Here is a 22,731-nt window from a genome sequence, read left to right as displayed (position 1 = left end):
TGCTGGTCCCCATAGGCGCCGACTACGGGAGGGGAGGGGGGCAGACTTTGTATCCCCCCAATAATTTTTGGGGGGAGGCAATGCCCCATCAATCATTTTTATCTTTTCGTTTTTTAACAAACGTTGTTTTAACAATTACAAATAATTTCTGCGATCAAAACTGTGAGAAAACATCGGCCACATGACATATATGTTATATATAACGTTGACGCGGCGAATTAAAAGTGATGATACTCCCGCTGGCACGTCGTCTGCTGTCCTTCCAGGGTGCCTTCCAACAAGAGATGGTGTAATGACACGGTGTGACACAGTGTATCATTACATTCTTGTTGTTCGCCAATGTTAAACAAGGATGAGATGATTATTGTATTGTACTGATTGTAAGTCGCTTGTTGAGGCGTGTTTTGATTTTCATTAGAGTGCTCCTCAGATATCATTTCATCCTTGTTTAACGTTTGTTAAATAACAAGGATGACATGACACCCGGGGAGCATCAGGTGGGAATCCGAACATGCCCTTGAAAGGAATCTCTAGTGTACCTGCACATATATATATATATACACGTACCAGAGAGAAATACTTACGTGAAAGTAAAGTCTATTGAGATTCTCGCTATACGACTTTGATTAGTAAAAAATTGAAAAGTATCGATCCTTATTTTTTCTACATTACACGAACTTGATTTACAAATATAAATGCTACACGTTTTTTCATTTTAATAAACAAAAGTATTTTGAATAAAAAAAAAGTTAAATTAAACTTTACCATCTTAAGAAAAGAATTATCCACATTAAATACGTATGTGATCTTGCATTGCTGCAAGAGGCCAACATTTTGAATAATATCTACATTAAGCGAGTGAATAAATACAACGTGAATAAGTATTGAGAAAGTGCAAAAATGGAAACTACGTTTTGTCCTTTTTGCGATTTTCTCCAAAACGAAGCAAAAACGAGCATATCTCTAAAGGACTTTGTTCTTAGTTTATCGATCCTCTACACGCTCCCGAAGTTTAAACATTTAAATTCGGGACACCCTGTGTATATATATGTATATATATATATATATATATATATTTATTGCTATTCTTGCAAAATTATGTATATTAAAAAAAAATTGTAACATAGAATCGAAAGTGTGACGAAGACATGTTTTGATATTTTAAAGCATTGTAATTATCAATCACATATTTTATGTATACAGTGTAACTGAAATAACGCCTACCAATCATACAGTGCTATTCCTAATAAAAAACTAAGTCGAAAAGTCCTCTACCATTTTGCAATTTTCGCAATAGTTAACGAGATATTAATTTCTAAATATTGCCGAATAAATGGATAAAATCGATGTATAAGACAATTTTGAGATATCTTTCCGTGTTCTTTGTGAATATTTTGAATATTTTTTTTAAAAAACTCTTAAAGATATCTTAAAGCTGTCTTAATACGTCAATTTTAGACATTTTGCTCATTGAGTAGAGAGAGCCTAACAAAATTGAGTAGCTCATTGAGTAGACTAACTAAAAACAATATTGCGAAAATTGCAAAATGGTAGAGGACTTTTCGTCTTAGTTTTTCATTAGCACTGTATGATTAGTGGGCGTTATTTCAGTTACACCCTGTACACACACACACACACACACACATATCCGTACTTATTTCACGCACATGCACGTACACAAAACAAAATTACAATATACAATATATAGTATATATAGATATATGTATATGAGATTTAAACCTATATATAGCATATCTATATGTGGATATTTTACAATTTTTCCATTTCCACAACAATAGATTCAATCATTCTGCCGATCTGTTTTTTCGTTAACTTTTTAGATTTTTAACTTTTTAGTGTATTTTAAATAACTATTATTTTTAATATTCAATTTTGGATTAAACGCGTTCTATTTTAATATTTTTAATGTCGAATGGATATATCGTAATTTTAAATTTATAACGTCTCGATCTAAAATGGTTGAGCCGTTGCGAGTTTCGATGCATACTTCACTCGGTGTTGTTTGTTTCGTTCTCGTCTCTATTAATCTAAGGGCATTCGAAGGTTTAAGCTGCGTGGACGGTAGACGTGATCACACGAGCGCCATTTTCAGAGAGAAGAAGAAGAAGAAGAAGAGTAGTAAACTGTTTATACTTGTGTGGGATTGTAGAGATTTGTGGTACGTGTCTATCGTTTTATGTGCGATACTTTAAATGGATGCGACAAGTAATATATGTATGTGTGCGTGCATTTCTATTTACTTTAACATTTGTAGGTTTTACTTATAAACATGGAATCGGGATACGTAATAAAGAATAACGCAAGGATTACTGCGAAAGATATATCAAATTCAAGTGCATCATCAGAATGCATTTGTTATAGACCACATTCTCACATTATATGCAATGGTTGTGGATTTTGGACTAGAGGAAGAGTAAGATACTGTTGTCCTCAACATCCTAAGGTTATTTTATTTGCATCAATATTTTACGTCTTTTTGTCTCTTAATCTTACTTTATATATAGTTGAAGATATAAAAACAATGTTATTATTTAATCGATAAGTTTAAATAGTATATTATTAATGTGCTATCACATATATTAGTATTATTATCCTCAACTTTCTCTTATTTTACAGATTGTTTTTCTACATGATCATGCTCAATGTCCACGCTGTAGGAGCTATGACTTTATGCTTAAAGAGATCTAGTAAATATGACTATTTATCTAGTAAATATGAAAGTAAATATGACTATTTTTGTCAGATAAGTTACAAATTAGATAAGTTAAACACAAGTAAGATGGATAAGTTAAAAGTTAATTAATAATTCGTTTAAATGAAGTTATTGTTTTACTATATTGAGTGAGCTAGTGAACAAATGAAAATATATGAATAAATATTGTAAGTGTGATAGTATGGAACGATGATTTGTTTGGAAAAGACTGAGATATTTTCGTATATCTATAACAGATGATATTGAAAGATGCTTGCATACTTATATATTTATGTGTTTAAAGTCAGAACTGTCAAAATGTTTAATACCCGTACGTGGATGTCAAGAATATCCTTATTTTTTATCTTTATCTTTCATAGTGCATTATTAGAAATATTAGTATGTTGTTACAAACAGTACTATTGCGAGAAAGTATTAGTATTGTTCTAAATTCTGAACTAATGATTCTATATAAGTATAATATGAAAGTGATAACAAAATGTTTTGACAGTAATGTCAGAAATAACCATAAAGTAAGAATAAATGATATGTTGTTTTGAGAAAGCAACTACTTTGTATACAATATACTTAAATTTTATTCTATCCTGAAAAGATTAGCTTTTTTAATTCAGTCAAATAAAGTGCCTATAATAAAATTTTAATATATATAACTATGTGTTTGAAAAATACTCTTTTGTTAAACAATTTTAACATGTAAAATTTATGTAATATATATTTTAGTTCTTGAAACACGATAAAGAGCTTTTGAGGATATACTGCAATAGGAGGATAAATAAATGAGATAAAAACTGCCGATTATTTTTAAGTGTCTCGAATGTCTTATTCATCGATATAATATGCAATGACACCGACGATACATTAAAAACGGCCCGCCCTGAAGGCTGGGACCTCTATTCTCGAAAAGAAACTTATACCAGAGAGAAACCTGAGAAAGGAGACAATGGGCGAGTTCAAGACGGCAAAGCGGCTAGGCGTGCTTACCGAGCGATTGAATATGATTGGTTGGATCTATAAGTAACAACCAATTATGTTCATTTGCTTGGCGAGCAGGTTAGCCGCTTTGTCAACTTGAACGCGCCCAATGTTAACTACATATGACGCATTAGGGCGCACTGAATATTAAAGCCGTTGTACACTGATTTAAATTAAGTGTAAAAGTGAAATGCAAATATCTCAAATTATAAAATATATATTTTACCTAATAGCACAATAAAGTGTAATAAGTATTTCACGATTTAACCGGTTTTATGTTTATTTATAAACATACTATATCTTTACGATAACTTGTGTATATACGATGGCTTTAATGTGCACCAGTGCGCACTGAGTGCGTCCAATCGAATTCACTAATAGCAGAGAGAAACCAAAAAGTGGACATCTTGACTTTTTTCGTGTATCAAACCTCATAGGGTAATAATGTCCATGTTTTTGTAGTTCTTTTCCGTATTATTACGTGGATTAGACAAAGACGAATAATCAACTTTGATTGTTTGTCTTTGTCTAATCCACGTTATAACAGAGAGAAACCTCTGAGAGCGGCCATCCCAGCCTTTTTCCTGTAACGCTTCTAAGGGTGAAATCACACGGTGCGGAAAAAGACTGCGGAATAGAGAATGCGTCATTGAAGCAACCAATCAGCGCTATTCCGATTAGCGCTGAATAGCGTTGATTGGTTGCTTCAATGACGCATTCTCTATTCCGCAGTCTTTTTCCGCACCGTGTGATTTCACCCTAACCCCCATACTCTAGCGGCACCAACGTTCATTTTTGAGCTCCGGGAACTACGTACTACGGCATTTTTCTGACACTGTCGATAAAATTGTATCTATCCATAGGATAGAAGCGTGCCGGCTATTCATAAAGCTGGTTCTACATTAGTCGCAACGCAGCGTCGCAAGCATTGCGGTCCAATCGACATCAATCTAACTCGACTCTGATTGGACCACAACGCTTGCGACACTGCGATGCGACTAATAGCGTTTTTCCACTGGCAGTGGAAACCGTTATAATATAGAACCAGCTTTATATGGAGAGATAGTTGGCGCGCTTCTATCCTGTGGATGTAGTACAGACACGAACGACGTCCACTTTCGACGATAAGATTTTATCGCCAAGATTTTCAGTGCTAAAGCTGAAGTGCTATAAGTGTAGCAACCAATTATATTGAAGAATCATTAAGGGCCACTGTCACCAAGTTCAGTTGATCTAACTAGGCCAGTTAGTCCATCGGAATTGACCAATCGCATTTGTCATTTTGTTTGAAGAATTGACAGATTGGTCAATTCCGATGGATTAATTGGCCCAGTTAAGTCAACTGAGCTTGGTGACAGTGGCCCTAAGCCCTAACTGATTAGTTTTCTCTGCTGAACGCAGCCAATGGGTGCATCCATAAGCACGACCGCTCATTGAGCGCTCAGTGAGCTCTTGCATCTAATTGGCATATTCCGTTAGAACTAAAAATATAGACCAAACAGATTCAAGAGCTCACTGAGCGCTCAGTGAGCGGTCGTAGTACTGCGTGCACCCATTTTATGATACGTAGTTCGCATCATTTTATAAAATTGATATTAGTGTCGCTAGTGTACTGGAGCTTCCAAGCGTCATACGAAAAAAGTCGGGATGGTTGGCCGCTCTCAGGTTTCTCTTTGGCCTAACCTAACTTAATCTTAAGTTTTAAATGCAAGTGTAATTACCCAACAACAGGCACTTCAAGGCACTTCAAATAAAATGGTGTTGTGCTTTCGCGAATTTTATTATCCATACTGAATGGTAAAAATTGTTTAATAATTATCAGGGAATTGTTATTTTATTACTGCGAGTAATAATTATAGAAAAACTATAGATTCCATGGCATTTCCACTAAATGATCAAGTCTATACAAAATCCTTTACTCCCAGGGAGTATGAGGTAAAGAGTTACTTTAACTTTAATGACTTTAATATGATTGAAAGTTTGAGAGTTATATGTGTGTGTGTGTATATGTATATATATATATATATATTCTACCTATAAGTATACAGAGAGAGAGAGAGAGAGAGAGAGTGTGTGTGTGTACACACACCACACACACACACACACACACACACGCACACACACACACTCTCTCTCTCTCTCTCTCACACTCTCTCATTGTAACATTTATTTGTAGGTAGAACTTCTTTATGCAGCAAAAGAAAAGAATATAATCGTTTGTTTGGGAAAAAATTCCGAGCAAACCTTTCTTTCTATAAAATTGATTCAAGAGTTTGCTACCAACAATAGAAGGTAATGAAATGTTTCCATTTGTTTCAACTCTATTGAGTTATTGTTCAAGAATAGTAACAAAAACGTTAAATATTAAGAAATATTTAACATACAAAGTTAACAAGATTTAAACCTTTATACAGGAAGTTTTAGTAAGAATAGCCTATAGCTTTATATAAATCTCGAGTATATTTATTAAATTTAATACATATTTAGTTATAAGTAAATGCTCAAATCAAATATTAATTATAATATTTGTTAAATATATTTGAAATGATCTTTTTCCTTGTATAGATTAGTAAGTAATGGTGGAAAACGGACGATATATATATTAAATGACAAAGACAAATGTACAATAATAGGAACTTATATAAAGCAATTAACAGACCTGAAAGTATTAGCATGTGATTCTGGTGTACTTGAGGAATTTGACAGAAGTTTTGAAAGTTCTCATGTAAGAAAAAATTATTTACTGCGTGTTAAAAGAATTTATTACAAGTATTTTCTTATACATTTTATTTTATATGTATTTATAGGTATTAGTTGGAACATCAAAAGTCTATGCACAATTAATATCAGAAAGCAAACTTTTATCATGTCACATAAATCTAGTCATAGTAGATGAGTGCCATAAGTCTATCGAAGATAGCAATTTAAAGTTTGTCCTGCAAACTTTTCTATTATGCAACAATGTTCCTAGAATAATCGGGTTAGCAGTACCAGTGTTTAATTTGACACAAGAACCTGGAAGATTGGGCTTAGAAATAGAAAAAGTAGAGGCTGCTTTCCAGTGTGAAGTAGAAACTGCTAATGATATTCTTTCAATAATACGGTAAGTTTAATAATTTGTTGACAATGCCCTTACAAACTAATAATGTGAGAATTATTTGTATATGTAGTTATAGCCCAAAGCCAAGAGAGTATATTGTGGAGTATGATAGGGGAGAAAAGAAAGACTTGTATAATACGCTTAAAAGTTGTGTGTTACATGCAATTGAATTTTTACGTGATCATCGGTATGATCCAATGGAAATTTATACCGAAGAATTTTATGAGGATATTCAAAAAATTCCTGACCCCATACAAAAGCCCTTTGAGATGATGCAAGATTTTTTGCATATATTAGAAACTCTTGGACCATGGTGTGCGGATCGTGCTGCTCTAACATTACTATTTCTAACGGAAAAATTAAAGATCAAAACTCCTTACGAGAGACATTATCTTTTATTAAATATGATAACATCTGTTTTTATAAAAATTCGGTAAGTATTGTAATAACGATGACGATATTGACACTTATGTGTTAAACGTGGTTAGGCAGTTTAAGATATTATATAATTTTGTGCATGTGTGTGTATGCGCACACACGAAAATTGATGAATGATTTTTCACAGTGCTCTTTGTGATAATGAATTTCAACATTTGTCTGAGAAAGAAAGGATATATCAATATAGTACTCCAAAAGTTCATAGATTATTGCAAATCTTAAAAATTTATACTCCTTTTTATACTAAAGAGACTAACACTTCAGAGAAAAAGACAAGTGCTGGTAAGAATCTTTTCCAATTTGTAAGATGTATATGAAGAACATACAATGATATATTTGTGTATTCTTTTAATGTATATTTATAAAAATACATTGCATTTTTCTCAGATATTAATTCAAAAAATTGTGTCACAAAAAGTGACAAAAATATTTCTTTCTCGAGATCTCAGGAGAAACCTATGCAGTTGAAAAAGATAGGAGGTAATTGGAGATCTAACGATGACAACTACAAAAAGACGTTTAAATTGCAACGTTATTCCTGCAGTGGTACAGACCCCGATCTGCTTTGTGGAGTAATTTTTGTGGATAAGGGATTTACAGCTAAAATTTTATTTTATCTATTAAGCGTATGTGTATAAATCCCAGTATTACAAAATATCATGTAACGTGTCAATTTTTAAATATTAATTTCCTTATAGGAAATATGTAAACACGACGAAGATTTACACTTTTTATCACCTCTTTATACAATTGAAAGAAGTACTGATGATGTTGGTTATTCGAGAGATCTAGAAATGGGACATAGGAAGCAGGAAGAAGTCCTAAAACGGTTTAGAATTCATGAGTGCAACTTATTGATTGCAACTTCAATCTTGGAAGAAGGTTTGTAAATATTTTTTATCGTGTTATTATTTTTTTTTTCCCCCTAAAAATTGGGTTTCATTTCAAAGATTTATAGATCCAGGATCTATGACAAAAAAAAAAAAAGTTTGTATGAATGTATGTTTGATTTTGTATTTTTAATAAACATTTTTTATTTGTATATTTTTATGATACGTTTTATACCGTCTTCTTTTTTTCTTTTGTATTTCGTATTTGCACTCTATACACTTTTTTAAAGAACCATCTACCATGATTTGATAGAGGTATCGTTTTCTTACATGTTCTAAAGGCATTGATATTCCAAAATGCAATTTTGTGATGAGGTATGACTTTCCGAAGAATTATCAGTCATATATACAATGCAAAAGTAGAGCAAGAGCCATGGATGCCTTGCATGTATTATTAGTGCCACAAGAAGCATCTAAAGAATTTATATGGCAGTTGGCTCAATATCAATATATAGAAAAGGTATAACATTTAATTATAAAATTTCCTTAAAAACTTTAATAAAATTTCAATGTTTCGTAAGGCTGTTATTACCTCTCGACGCAGTTACATCGAATTAAGACATTTTAAGACACAGCAAGAAAATATATAAATTTTTCTTGCTATAATATATACGGAAGTTAAATTTGCTTGTTTTTCATATTCACTTGCATTTAATAGCATAGATTGATAAAATATTCCCTTTTTTCTTATTATCTTGCATTAATGAATACATAATAGTATCAACTATAATTAATAGTATAATTTAGACTACATTGTATTTTACATTTCGAAGGGGCTTATTCTGTAACTCTTAACGACTGTAATGTTACAGCTACAATCGTTAAAAAGTTACAGAATAGATCCCTAAACTTTATTTTCTTCGAGTGGACATACATACATATCTCGTGACAATCGATGTGTGACAATAGACAATTTAGAATTATTTTTTAATCCACAAAGAGAGCTTCAATGTTATGAATATATATTATTCACTAATATTATCGAATCCGTGTGAATGGCATGCCTAAAAGAAAAGAAAAATTTATTTTGGTGCATAATGCAGAAAAAAAAGCTCTTATGATTTCTTGCATCTACTATCGCAATTCGCAGTATGGCTGAAGTGAGAAAAAAGGGGAATTTTAATTCATATTCGGGCTTATCTCTTTCCAAATCGTAGTATTGCATACGTTTTATTTGATTTATTCATCAACTTTAGTGCGTACCAGTTTTATTATCAACCTTTAATGTGGTTCATTATCTGCGCCAACCTCAGTCGAAAATTGTAATGGAAGAGCATCAATCTATTTTGTAGACTTTATTGTTAAAATGTTCTAATAAAGAGCTAACTGAAGACGAAGAGAATGAAGCAGATATGTATGCTGCAATGATACCACATTACAAACCACTTGATGGTGACGATGCTCCTAAAGTAACTTTTAATTCTGCCATTTCATTAGTTAATAGGTAACGTTTAATTAGTTAATAGGTAACGTAATGTTTCATGTTATTAATACACTTGGTGAAAAGCTATACAAGTACAGTATCATCGTATCATTCAAAAAGTTTAATCGGTAATACATGTTTTAAATCATGCAGGTATTGCGCGAAATTACCTAGTGATACTTTTACAAGATTAACACCAGAGTGGCGTATAGAAACAATGGATGTTCATGATATAGTGATGTATATCTGTTTTCTACGACTTCCCATAAATTCACCGTTGAAATATGTAATTACGGTAAATAATTATACATATATGTGTGTGTGTGTGTGTGTGTGTGTGTGTGTGTGTGTGTGTGTGTGTGTGTGTGTGAAATAGAACATAAGAGATATTGTAGCATTAGATATTTTTTAACCATAGTTTATTTGATTGAAATGATTTTTGTTTAGTGAAAATATTAAGCAACAGATCATATTGCTTCAATTTTTAATGTCAGTTTGAACTAATAACTAATATTATAATTTTTTGTAATTTTGAATTAAAATTGTATTAAAACATGATTTGGTAATTCAGTAAAGTATACAATTTTATTGTATATTTTTTTTTTACTAAATTCAGTCTGGCAAAAGTTCCTTCGTTTTAATTTATGTTTTTGGATAATATACGGATGTGATATTTTTACTAAGAAAAAATTCTGCTTTGTGACCGAGAAACATACATGGCAAAAATGTCATCCAATAAAAAAGTTTTGGGAAATGCTTCTATATGTAATTGCTCGTAGTGTAATTTATAATATATCATGGCTTTTTTTTCCTATTGTGCCTTAGTCGTATCCAATGCCGAATAGAGCGATGGCTAGACGTATGGCTGCTTTGCAAATGTGCATCGATCTACATCGAGAAAACGAGATAGACGATAATTTGTTACCTATCGGAAAGGAAAACTTTAAAGCCAAACCTGAAGATGCAGAGGTACCTGCTTTGCCAGATGAAAGCAGAGCTGATTTTTCAGAAGCTAGACCAGGGACGACAAAACGGAGACAGTATTACTATAAAAAGGTTTCTACCGTTTTTCTTTCTTTTAAAATGTATTCTTTCTTATATAGTTGAGCAAGTATATATAGTTGTTAAAAATTTGTATTATTCTCTTTCCAGACAGCTGAAGCATTAACGGATTGTAGACCAATAGTTGGAGTACCATCTTATCTATATCATATAAATATGGTGCTAAGTTGTCCTTTGCCTGAGGAACAAAATACACGAGGCAGACGCATTTATCCCCCCGAAGAATCAGCCATTGGATTTGGCATACTTACATTAAAGGAGATACCCAAGGTGATAATTTCTTTTTTTGATTTCGACCCCCTCCCTACTCGTCTCTAATAATAATTGTATTTATTTAAGAAAGACTTATAATTCTTTTAATGGATGTGCTTTATGTGTAGTTTCTTTTTCTTTTATAGTTGTGTCCGTTCCCTATTTATACCAGATCAGGCGAAGTTCATGTGCAATTAAAACTTAGTAAGAAGACTGTAATCCTGGACGAGTTTCAGATAGAAAGAGTCGACACTTTCCTTAATTATACTTTTACAAACGTTTTAAGATTGCAGAAATATCTAATGCTCTTCGATCCAAACGCTTCCGAGAATTCATATATAATTGTACCAGTAAAAATATGTAAGTATAAATGTGTACTAGAAAACGGAACAATGTAAATCTAAAACTTTATTCTTCAGACAAAGCTTATAATGGCTCAAAATTATAAACAATTTTACACAATTTTTTTCCTTTTAAAGTCAAAATTAAAAAGATAATACATTCAGATATATAATGCAATAAAGATAAATATATTTTAGTTTTATGATAATTTTATATAATATCTTTTATTTAATACATCATTTAATATATAAGATAGTTTTATTATATATATGTCTTTCAAAAAGACATAAATTTGTAAAATACATCATTACGAAGACGTCTCATGTAATTCTATAATATGTTTTACGTTTTATTAATTTTGAAATAATTATATTTACAAGTCTCAATAGACATTTGATGTATTTCAGTCTATGATTCATACATGGAATAATTTTCATAAGTTTTTTATTCATTCTAACCGCCATATTGGAGCAGACCTTCGTAGAATTTAATATTTGTTAATTTTTTAGTCGCAACATGTGAAGGGTCAGATGTTAGCGTAGATTGGAACTTTTTGGAATGCATTTATCAGAACAGAAATGCGGTACCAACCAAGGTTCCAGAAGAAGATAGAAAAAATTTCAAATTTGATCCATCCAAATATTACGATGCTGTAATCATGCCGTGGTATAGAAGTCAAGACCAACCACAGGTGTATATATATTTAAATATAAATTAAATATATTGAAGTGTGCGTGTGTGTAAAGTCTCATCATCTTTCGCAATACATTTTTTTACTCCTTTCTAGTATTTCTATGTAGCGGAAATATGCACAAACCTAAATCCAAAGTCTTCTTTTCCCGGACACGATTATAGTACTTTTGAAGAATATTACTTGAAGAAATATGGTATACAAATACAAAATTTAGAACAATCGTTATTAGATGTGGATCATACATCAGCTAGACTAAACTTTCTAACTCCTAGGTGAGGCCTGCGAAACAAGTATCTATCGAGGCATTCATCTTTTAAACAACAATTTAATTATTTATTCATTTTAGATATGTAAATCGCAAAGGTGTCGCATTGCCTACAAGCAGCGAAGAAACAAAACGCGCAAAGAGAGAAAATTTAGAGCAGAAACAGATTCTTGTTGCCGAATTATGCGCCATTCATCCTTTTCCAGCGTCTTTATGGAGACAAGCGGTCTGCTTACCCTGCATATTGTATAGAATTAATGCTTTATTGCTTGCTAATCAAATACGATGTCAAGTGGCATATATGATAAATTTAGGACAACAAAATTTGAATTTAGGTATGCAATCGCATGGGAATTTGCATATACGTATATATTTTGAGAAGACAGACATTTCACAGTAACGATAGAGAATTAGAGAATCTTCTAACAATTAAAATAATGACTTGAGTGAGATTAATATTTACAGTTACTTGAATTACTTGATAAATTATTCTAGATTTTGAATGGCCGGCGTTAGATTTTGGGTGGAGCTTGGCAGAGGTATTGAAAAGATCAAAGGAAATGGAGAAAACGAAGCAGGCTAAAAGTGAAAATGCACAAGACAACTCGTCTTCAAACAGTATAGACATCAGTAAATGTCAGAACACGATATCTGGCCAAGACACGAGTAATAAACAACACACATTGTGCAACGAGATTGAGAAACAAATAAAACTGGAATTCGACAACGCACGAACCGATGAAGAAGCGGAAGAAGATATTGCCGATGAGCAAAAGGATGACGAGCTGGAGATTGGTACATGGTCAAACGACATGGCATGGTCAAACGACGTGACTATGAGTATGGATTACGATGCAGATAATATAAAGTCGTTTCCTTTAAATGTAACGGTCTTGCCGCAAGATTTCGGTTGGAATGATATTCGCTATGGTTCGCCAACGTACGAATCTGATTTCGATGGTTACGAATCAGATGACATATATAGCGATGGCTTTGTCGACACATCTGACGAGAGTGAGGACGAAAGTAGAGGCTTGAAGATCTCTTACATGGGTGAAAATGTCGCCGAAGCTGTAGAGGACGAGAAACAAATATGTAAGCAGGAAATTAACAAAAAGATCTTGGATCTTTTGGAGACAGAAAAGAATTTCGATAATAACTTTTGGATGTATGCAGAGAAGGACGAAGAGTTATTACTTGTGAAACATAAGGAAGCGCATTATGAGTTCGCCAAGAGAAAAGAACACGATATAATGATCGACGGTACTTTTATATCTTATAATTCTGAAATTACAATTAAAAGGAAGAACTCGTCGAGTTGCCAAATTGAAAGCAGAGAACCGAATTATAAACACAAAGACTACATAGAAACCGTTGTAAAAAGATTTACCGACCAAGTATTAAATAGGAAGCCTACTGAATCTACTTGCGTAGTAAAAAAAGAGATTAACAAGCCAAATGAAAAAAATTATTCAAACAACGATCTCTTTAGTTTTGATTATCAACCGGAATTAAAAGGTCATCCAGGACCAAGTCCTAGTCTGATCCTCCAGGCTTTAACAATGTCAAATGCAAATGACGGCATTAACTTGGAACGATTGGAAACGATTGGTGACTCATTCCTCAAATATGCTATAACTACATATTTATATTGCACATATGACAATATTCACGAAGGGAAGCTCAGTCACTTGAGATCAAAACAGGTACGTGTTACGATTACTTAATAACACTTATAACGTTTGTCAAATTGCTAATTTGTTTTAGGTCAGCAATTTGAATCTTTACAGACTCGGCAGACAAAAAATGCTTGGCGAGAGCATGATAGCAACCAAGTTCGAGCCGCATGACAATTGGCTGCCTCCTTGCTATTATGTCCCCAAGGAACTTGAGCAAGCATTGATCGAATCTGGCGTTCCTTCCGCTCTGTGGAATCAAGCTGACATTCCTACCTTGCAAGCTGTGAATCCAACCGAAATAACTCAACTCGTTAAAGAGACTGAGGAAAAACTTGTGATTATGAAAAGTGAATTGGATAAAAATGAAAGTAGTCTGTCAAACAATTTAGATAATTTACGATGCTTCATACCTTACAATTTAATCACGCAGCACAGTATCCCAGATAAAAGTATCGCAGACTGTGTAGAGGCTTTGATAGGAGCATATTTAATTGCATGTGGACCTCGTGGGGCGCTTCTCTTTATGACTTGGTTAGGAATTCATGTTTTGCCTACCGAAGAGGTTTGCATGATAAGCGAAAATGAATCGGAAGAAAGGATACCCGGTAGTACGCCATATGTAAAGGGAGTTAATGAATATGGAGAAACTACGTGGACGCAAGTGAGTACATAGTTGATTCTTTAAAAAAAAAATCTAGATTCGTTCGAAAGAGATGTAATGATAATTGGTAATCCATGGAAAGATTTCTGTTGGCAAAAGTGCGTCTAACTATCGATCTAATTTTCGAATTATAAGACATTGAAAAGAAACGGTAACTTTTCACGCGTAAAATTCCATAAACACGAGTGAACAGCGCAGTGGAACGAAAGTTGTTTATTCAAAGTGTGAATATATTTTCTTACGTTTTTAAATATCGCACGCATACCCGATGACTGTATGTCTTTATACATATATAATATATAGATATATAAAATTTTTCTCTTTCTAATTCTTTATATATATATATATATATTTATAAGTAATATTTGAACTAGTATCTAGAGAATTAAGTTCTATATATAAAAATATCTAGAACTCTTAATTTTACATCTAAAAATTTTTAGATTTGTTATGGAAAGTTGGAAGAACCGCAAAATCCATTACTCCGTTACATTCCTGATCCGGAAAGTGAGTTGTATATGATGCTCGACGGATACGAAGAATTAGAAAAAAGTATTGGATATAAATTTCGTGATAGTAGTTATCTTTTGCAAGCGTTCACGCATGCCTCTTACCAACCAAATAGATTAACAGATTGTTATCAACGTTTGGAATTTCTTGGCGACGCTGTATTAGGTATTTTTTTTTATTGGCTAAGTTTTTAATCATTAAATTACAATAATGCATTTGTCATATCGAAATTACATCTTTTCAGATTATTTAATAACTAGACATTTATACGAGGATTCCCGGCAACATTCGCCAGGTGCTTTAACAGATTTAAGATCCGCTTTAGTCAATAACACGATATTTGCTTCTTTAGCTGTGAGGTGCGGTTTTCATAAATATTTCCGTCATCTCTCTCCTGGGTTAAGCGTGGTGATAAATCGCTTTGTTAGAATACAGGAAGAAAATGGACATTCCATTAGTGAGGAGGTACAAAGAATTATTGTTATTATTATTGTCATCATTATCATTGTTATTATTATTAGCAAATTCAATATGATACAATCGGCAAGAGTCGGTAAAATACTTTTCTTTTTAAATAAAGAAAAATTGTGATTTTTTTTGTGTCTAATTGTGTGTGTGTGTGTGTGTGTGTGTGTGTGTGTGTGTGTGTGTGTGTGTATATAAAGTAAACGTTTTTAATAAACACACATGTGTACATTCGTAAATGTGACAGTAATGAATATATATCGTGCGTTTTAGTATTACTTAATTGGCGAGGAGGAATGTGAGGAAGCCGAAGATGTAGAAGTTCCAAAGGCATTAGGTGATGTTTTCGAATCATTAGCCGGCGCTATTTATTTGGATAGCGGAATGTCTCTCGATGCAGTGTGGAGTGTTTATTACACGATAATGAAGTCAGAAATTGGTAAGCCTTTTGGCCTTGACAAAAACAAATTGTTTTTAAACGTTTTAGCGTTTCATAAATTTATTAAAGAGATATTATACAATTGCAGAACAATTCAGCACAAATGTCCCCAAATCTCCAATTCGCGAATTATTAGAATTAGAACCTGAAACGGCAAAATTCGGTAGGCCTGAGAAATTGGCTGATGGCCGTAGAGTCCGAGTAACCGTAGACGTGTTTGGTAAGGGTTCTTTTAAAGGAATCGGACGAAATTACAGAATCGCAAAGTGTACAGCGGCTAAATGCGCTTTGAAGAAATTAAAAAGCAAAATACAGAATTATCCGAGACAAAAACTATGATAAAGTTTGTAAAAGAAAAAATTTATAATAAATTTCTTATTTTCAAAGAATTGTTGGGACATTTACGTCTCAAGATTATTATGACGAGGAATATACTTGTAAACTTATTTACAATGTTTAAAGTAATCTCCCGCTGGATAGAACGTACAAGTACAGTATAACGACTTGGATAGAAACAACACAAGTCTTAACGAAGAAGCTGTTGCATTGAGCCTAATCGTATTAATTGTTCCGACAGCGAGTTGAATATAACATGAAATATGAATAAATAAACTATTTACATGTGACTGATAATAAAGTTTAAAGATGAGAGATAGATAGATAACTTGAAATATTTTATTTAGTATTATGCAATGCATCAAATGCAACGTTATCTTATCTTTGATACTCAAATAGATATCTTTTTAGGTATCGAATATTGAGATATCGAAGAGAATTTTAGATATCGAGTTTATATAAATATATTCTTTAACATTTCTCTAAAAATTAGACAATCTTTATTTTATCTCTTTTTACAATCTCTTCGAAACACGTTTATTCGAGAGTATAGCCATATTTTAACATTAAAAGATTTTGAGAACGCATTACATTTTTTTAGTTCATTTTAGGTTTGTTGATTTGCCAAAATATTTTATATAATTGTCATTGTCTCAAAACTCTAGTCACGCTAGTGTTGTTGATCGTTTTATAATCTCTATTAACATATATAGTAACAAGATTAATCCGGAAACGGTTATTCCCATATGTAGCGTAAAGTAATCGCGTCTTAAGGGGATCTTAAAGTGAAGCTCGAACTTCGATGAGATCGCTGTTTTATCGATAAAATGCGAAACATCGACGTATCTTTACTACATCAATATCGCACTCACACATACGTACAAATTTTCTAACTAACTAATCTTTCGTATTAAACGTTTAAACCTAATTTTAAGTATTCAACATTGGTTGTTCATGTAATCTCTAGTCCAAATCAAGATTGTTTTGTACGTACGAAGTATAAAACTCGTATATAAAGCAAACATTACGAGTCGGCGTTAAAAGTCGGTAATAAAATTGTAATTTTTTATCTTTTTTCGTTTTTGACATAAAGTTGATCGGTTTGGACTACATTATCGTTTATACTTTAATTATAGAGAAGAATTTTTTAATCTGTAAAGGCAGTTAGAAAAATACTTGTTTAAAAAAAATTGATAAAACAGAGATTCATTTTAGAATTCCCTTAAGTCTCGTATAAAACTGATTTTATTGTCGTTTGTCATAAATTTTTCTTAAAATGTTTCTTACAATGTTTCATAATGGATTTTTACTAAAAAATTTTATTTTTAATTTTTTTTTTATTATTTTGTACAAAACATTGCAACATATATACATATATGTAATTAATATAAAAAATGTACAATATTTCTGGAAATCTGTACTTATTGCTGAAATTATACTCACGCATACGAAAGAAAAATAACTACGGCAGCTCAATGATCGATACAATTACATTGAAAATAATACGAAATAGTGATACGAACAAGTAATAACAAGAAACATCAACGCCTAGCATTATTTCATTTTTTCTATTGTAATGCAGATTATTACGCATAGAATAAGCACATTAAGTAAAAGTCCTACGACTTTTGTGAGTTTTGTAAAAGAAAGGATAAATAAAATGTTTTATAATATATAAAGTTTTCTAATTTAAGCAGATTAAAAACAATAGTACTTCATCTACAAGATAAAAGTTATATAAAAATGAGTGTGCATAAATCTTTAAAAATTTTACAAATGTATTTACAATAAATGTAATCAAATGTAATGTACAAAATACTATACAAGGACTGCGATGCACCGTACGTAGGTCAGACTAACGCGGGATCTACAATAGAAGTAGCGGTCATAGGGTCTTAAGTCGTAGAAAATTGACCAATCACAGCTGAATATGAGATTAATCGGTTATGATTGGTCAATTTTCTACGACTTAAAGGCCATTGAACATAAAAGGCGTAATCGTAAAAGCATCGTCTATAAATGAACAGTAGCAGTAGACTGTGTAGACACATCGTGAGTAAGCTGGTCCAGCCAGAAATGATTGATCGATCAAATCGATGTTAATTCAAATCGACGTTAATTTGATATTGATCGATCAACTTGTAACTGGGGATGTAATAGGGCGTGTAATAAGCGAAATGGATTTCAACAATTTCATCAATATCTCGGTTCGCAAGGCCGCCCGACCCAACGTTTTTTCTTACAGATTCTTTCGTTTCGAGCAAAAACGCATCAAACGAGCACAATTTCATTAAAATCGGAGGTGCAGTCCGTGTTCTAAATAATTACCCAAATAACTTTTCCTTGCTTAAAGGAACCTTAAGTCTTTAAATCAGTGCTCGGCACTAGATGCACATTTCGGGCTGATTCCGGCGAGCGACCCCCACTACCACTCGAGTTTCAGCGGCCGAGCCGTCGACCGCTCACGTGACGCTCTGGCTCAGGAGCGTCCCTATATCTTAAACGTGCTAGGATCGTATCTTCCGTCATTGAAGAATCTTTCTTGCTAAATAATTTTTATTTTTTCAAAAAATCAAGTACTAAATTTTCTATTATTAATGTATTAATATGCTCTATATATAATAATATAATTGTAGCAATAATATATAATGTGTATAATATAATTAGAGTTCTTTACAATAGTTTTCAATATATTCTATTCAATAGGCCTACTGGGGAAACCACTTAAAAAAAAACGCGTCAACAATAGTACCTCACGGGTGATGTGGAAAACTATTGTAAAGAACTCTAATTATATTATACACATTATATATTATTGCTACAATTATATTATTATATATAGAGCATATTAATACATTAATAATAGAAAATTTAGTACTTGATTTTTTGAAAAAATAAAAATTATTTAGCAAGAAAGATTCTTCAATGACGGAAGATACGACCCTAGCACGTTTAAGATATAGGGACGCTCCTGAGCCAGAGCGTCACGTGAGCGGTCGACGGCTCAGCCGCTGAGACTCGAGTGGTAGTGGGGGTCGCTCGCCGGAATCAGCCCGAAATGTGCATCTAGTGCCGAGCACTGCTTTAAATGAATACAAATATTTATATTGCAAACCTTTCTAATTATTATAAATAGTATTATTTGTGACAATTTACACTTAAACATTCGGCCACTGGGACACTTACCTTATACACATCCACCCAAGGTGTGTATGTATATATATGTATATGCTATTAATCAATTACATATATATATATATGTAATTGATTAATAGCATACAATTACAATCAAGTACCTAATCGACTGTAAAAGAGTGCTATTGCAGCATCTTCGCACTCGGAAGTCATTAACACATCCCGAAATTTATCCAGAAGTTGTAACAATTGAGATCTACGAATATTTTCTAAATACATAATCTCCTCTAAGTGATAATCACCATCAAAATAGCCAAGACGGCAAAGTTTATCGAGTAATTTTCTATCATTAGAAGGAATATCATAATCTTCCGATTGATAGTCATATAGCGTATCCTCTTTATCTGTGAGTGACAACTCCTCTTTGATTTCAGTGGGCGTTCCTTTTGGCGTCTCATTTAAACTCCATATACTTTCGCTTCCTTCCATTGCATTTGTATCACGTGTTTCTTGATCCTGTATATCCTAAGTACAAACAAAAGAAAATTTGAAAAGTTTACCGAGATTGAAATATATATATATATATATATATATATCATAATAAATATAAGATCGAGTCGATCGTGATAATTGATCTGTTTTCTGTTCCTGCACTAGACTGCACTAGAACTCTCTTTCTCGCTTTCGTTAACTATCAAACATACATCTATCTCACTTTAAGTTCCAAAAGTGTACACTAGTTCAGCCACAGAAAACAAACCTAATTCTTTTTCTTTCCTATTCTCTTCCTCCCTCCAATTTTTTAATTAATTTATATAATGGAAATATATGATTAATTTTTACCTTAAAATTATTATCAATACTGTACTCAAGATGAGAATCTCTTGCACAAATAATAAAAATTAGATCGTAAAATTAACCTTTACAGGATGGAAAGCCACTATAATGGCGCAGAAACAGTGTCATTTTGAGAGAAGGACTACAACGAATTGTAATAAATATTAATCGAAGAAAAGCTAAACAATTAAAAAAAGTACATGCTCTCGACTTTCAATGTCTTTTCTATTTCAATTCTAATCAATTTTGCCTATGTAAATATATTTTCATTTCACTAATAAATTATGTATTCACGTTGAAAATTACCAATGATAAATGTCCATATACTGTTGGTATATAGCGCACATATGTATGCAACTGTAGGAGCAAATGATTTTTTAATAGCCATATAATTATCTTTACCAACTGTGTTTGCTGCTGCGGCTGGCTCAAAGGATTCAACTTTTGGCTGATTGAAGTTGGTAGAGAAAAATCATTGATTACCTAAAAATACACAAACAATATAATATATACCAAGTTTAGCGGCATTCAATAATAAAGTTTTATTTACATCACGTTGTTCAGTTTAAATTTAAAAAAAAAAAAAAAAAAATTAAAGTTAATACGTATTATAAATAGATGCAAAACCACAAAATTATGGTGCATATACTTGAAGTAAGCAGACTCCTGGGAAGTGTTCGGAGAAAGAATCTAGCAACTGATTAGTCAAAATAGCATCGGGGGAGACAACATAAACATTGCTTTCGCAAAGTGGATAAATTATTGTAGCCTTTGCCCAGTAAACTAAATGGCCAGCTAGCTGAAACACCTGTGCAAGTGTTAAATCTGAGTCTGCTGCTAAAGTTTGCAAACTTTTCAATGGATTGTACATCTGAATCAAACGTTTAAGCGCTGGAGAGCAATCTATTTGCAAAGATTCTAATAAGTCCAATGGCTCAGTTAATAAGAGTATGCCATGATAAGGTCTCAAACTGTTTAAACATCTGCAAAACATAGATATGTGTAATAGATACATTTAAAGTTATACATACACATAGAATTGAAATTGGAAATCAAGAGTATCCATCAAAATCTCAAAATTAAAGATAGTTTGATTTTAATAAAAAAAAAGTTTCAATAAGTATAAATAAATAATCGCTTAAGCAATCATTAAAGTTTTATATATAAAAGATTTGTCGACAATGTACCGTTTCTTATAAACATAACATTTTCTGGTTAATTATTATATTGAATTATTTATAATTTATATATATTCCATATATCTCGTACCTGGCATAAAAAATGTTATTAAACAAACCTGTCTATAATCTCGGGGTCAATGAGCAATCCTTTTTTATGTGATTGATGAACCTTTTGTGGAAGACAGAAGCGAACTTGAATCCACTTGTTAATTATGATATTGACAATTCCAGAAGAACTGAGATTGCTAAATACGGATTTTAAACCACGTGCTAATGAGCTTCTTTGAAGAATTAATTCATATGGTGATTCATCGCAATCGCTTTCACCTTCAGATCTAAACATATGTAAACTTGTAAATGCATCTTAACAAAATAATTTTACTAACGAAAAATAAAAAAATAGAATGGATATTTTATCACCTTCCAGCAATCTCATCGTGTGTCGATACCATTATTTTTATTTCGTCTGTCAGAAAGCCACATCTTTTCTCTTCGTGTCTCAATGCTATGCCTAATCTAAGCACATGAAAATGCTATTTCGAAATATTATGAATATTTTTTGCAGATTTGTTGAAATTATATTACCTTTTGCTTAGATCATAGTAACATTTTACTATCGAATGACTTGCTTGTGCTTGCAGCGCAAAAACTATATTGAAAAGCATAGACGAGTTTACTTCCTTTAATCCACGAGATAAAACTAAAGTTGGATGTCCAACAAAGCGAACATCATTTACTTTTAATTCAAACTTCTGTTCACATAATTCCGGCTTTACAGCAAATAAAGTAGAGAGGACTTCGTCCGTTAAACCAGTTAAATTTCCATTACTTATGTTTGATGTTGGAAACGGTAAGGACTGTCGAATACAGTAAAACATATTATCAAATTAATAGTCGCATAATTAACGACAGAATTAAAGAAAAATGCAATAACTTTCGTAAAAGCTGTATGATGTTTAGATAAAAAAAATACCTGCAATAAATCTTCCGTATTAGTCAATGAATAAGGATTCTTCCGTTTTGTGTACTGATTCAAATCTCTTACATGGTTCGTCATATGTGGATATCGAAATAATAATCTATCACCTTTGCTGTCGCTTTTTACCAAAATTATACTCAATGGATGGATTCCCATGTTTTTAAACGAACGAGTAAATAATTTTTCAACAATTGTGACCAGAACAATAATTGTGTTAACCAATAAAGCCCCTTCAACTTCACACAGAAAATTTTCGACCTGCTAAAACTAAAGCTCTAGATCAAGGTAGAGACTCTAATGCTGGATTCACACTGCATCCGATTTTCGTCGAACGACG

General features: G+C 32.3%; 3 protein-coding genes across 5 annotated transcripts; 2 read left to right on the top strand and 1 right to left on the bottom strand.

Moving 5' to 3' along the window:
* Positions 1–1,620: 1,620 nt before the first annotated feature.
* Positions 1,621–22,661, bottom strand: Nprl3 (GATOR complex protein Nprl3). Of its 3 annotated transcripts, XM_018462836.1 has the most exons (8): positions 22,389–22,661; positions 22,001–22,272; positions 21,836–21,931; positions 21,532–21,750; positions 20,884–21,217; positions 20,541–20,717; positions 19,529–19,922; positions 1,621–1,648 (listed from the first exon to the last, which is right to left on the bottom strand). In XM_018462836.1, exons 1-7 carry the CDS (start codon positions 22,548–22,550, stop codon positions 19,551–19,553), a joined length of 1,632 nt encoding a protein of 543 aa, XP_018318338.1. In that variant the 5' UTR covers positions 22,551–22,661; the 3' UTR covers positions 1,621–1,648; positions 19,529–19,550. The 3 variants fall into 3 exon arrangements, with proteins under 3 accessions (XP_018318338.1, XP_018318339.1, XP_018318337.1); XM_018462837.1 differs by lacking the exon at positions 1,621–1,648 and having other exon boundaries at positions 19,418–19,922; positions 20,637–20,717; XM_018462835.1 differs by lacking the exon at positions 1,621–1,648 and having other exon boundaries at positions 19,420–19,922.
* On the top strand, positions 2,218–2,709 carry LOC108732162 (uncharacterized protein CG13380). Its single transcript, XM_018462838.1, has 2 exons — positions 2,218–2,464; positions 2,638–2,709. The coding sequence occupies exons 1-2, from the start codon at positions 2,291–2,293 to the stop codon at positions 2,707–2,709; spliced, it is 246 nt and encodes an 81-aa protein (XP_018318340.1). The 5' UTR covers positions 2,218–2,290.
* On the top strand, positions 5,578–16,572 carry Dcr-1 (Endoribonuclease Dcr-1). The gene is made up of 23 exons (XM_018462839.1): positions 5,578–5,641; positions 5,883–5,998; positions 6,272–6,431; positions 6,514–6,809; positions 6,877–7,239; positions 7,372–7,526; positions 7,632–7,870; positions 7,943–8,126; positions 8,416–8,594; positions 9,427–9,578; positions 9,711–9,852; positions 10,383–10,613; positions 10,710–10,889; positions 11,018–11,231; positions 11,723–11,904; positions 12,001–12,179; positions 12,254–12,507; positions 12,668–13,878; positions 13,940–14,512; positions 14,956–15,187; positions 15,267–15,487; positions 15,761–15,926; positions 16,015–16,572. Exons 1-23 carry the CDS (start codon positions 5,582–5,584, stop codon positions 16,263–16,265), a joined length of 5,940 nt encoding a protein of 1,979 aa, XP_018318341.1. The 5' UTR covers positions 5,578–5,581; the 3' UTR covers positions 16,266–16,572.
* Positions 22,662–22,731: the final 70 nt, after the last annotated feature.

The sequence above is a fragment of the Mycetomoellerius zeteki genome, unplaced genomic scaffold (assembly GCF_001594055.1).
Source record: "Mycetomoellerius zeteki isolate Tzet28-1 unplaced genomic scaffold, Tzet1.0 scaffold146, whole genome shotgun sequence".
Classification (NCBI taxonomy): domain Eukaryota; kingdom Metazoa; phylum Arthropoda; class Insecta; order Hymenoptera; family Formicidae; genus Mycetomoellerius; species Mycetomoellerius zeteki.
This window is presented reverse-complemented; position numbering and strand designations above follow the sequence as displayed.

Excerpts from the sequence above, each read along its gene's own strand:
- Dcr-1 (XM_018462839.1), top strand. The coding sequence starts at position 5,582 with ATGGCATTTCCACTAAATGATCAAGTCTATACAAAATCCTTTACTCCC. Across the intron at positions 14,513-14,955 it reads GAGAAACTACGTGGACGCAA|ATTTGTTATGGAAAGTTGGA; the intron begins GTGAGTACATAG and ends AAAAATTTTTAG. Across the intron at positions 15,188-15,266 it reads TCTTGGCGACGCTGTATTAG|ATTATTTAATAACTAGACAT; the intron begins GTATTTTTTTTT and ends ACATCTTTTCAG.
- LOC108732162 (XM_018462838.1), top strand. The coding sequence starts at position 2,291 with ATGGAATCGGGATACGTAATAAAGAATAACGCAAGGATTACTGCGAAA. Across the intron at positions 2,465-2,637 it reads GTTGTCCTCAACATCCTAAG|ATTGTTTTTCTACATGATCA; the intron begins GTTATTTTATTT and ends CTTATTTTACAG.
- Nprl3 (XM_018462836.1), bottom strand. The coding sequence starts at position 22,550 with ATGGGAATCCATCCATTGAGTATAATTTTGGTAAAAAGCGACAGCAAA. Across the intron at positions 21,751-21,835 it reads CACGATGAGATTGCTGGAAG|ATCTGAAGGTGAAAGCGATT; the intron begins GTGATAAAATAT and ends ACATATGTTTAG. Across the intron at positions 19,923-20,540 it reads TATATGGACATTTATCATTG|GATATACAGGATCAAGAAAC; the intron begins GTAATTTTCAAC and ends GTTTGTACTTAG.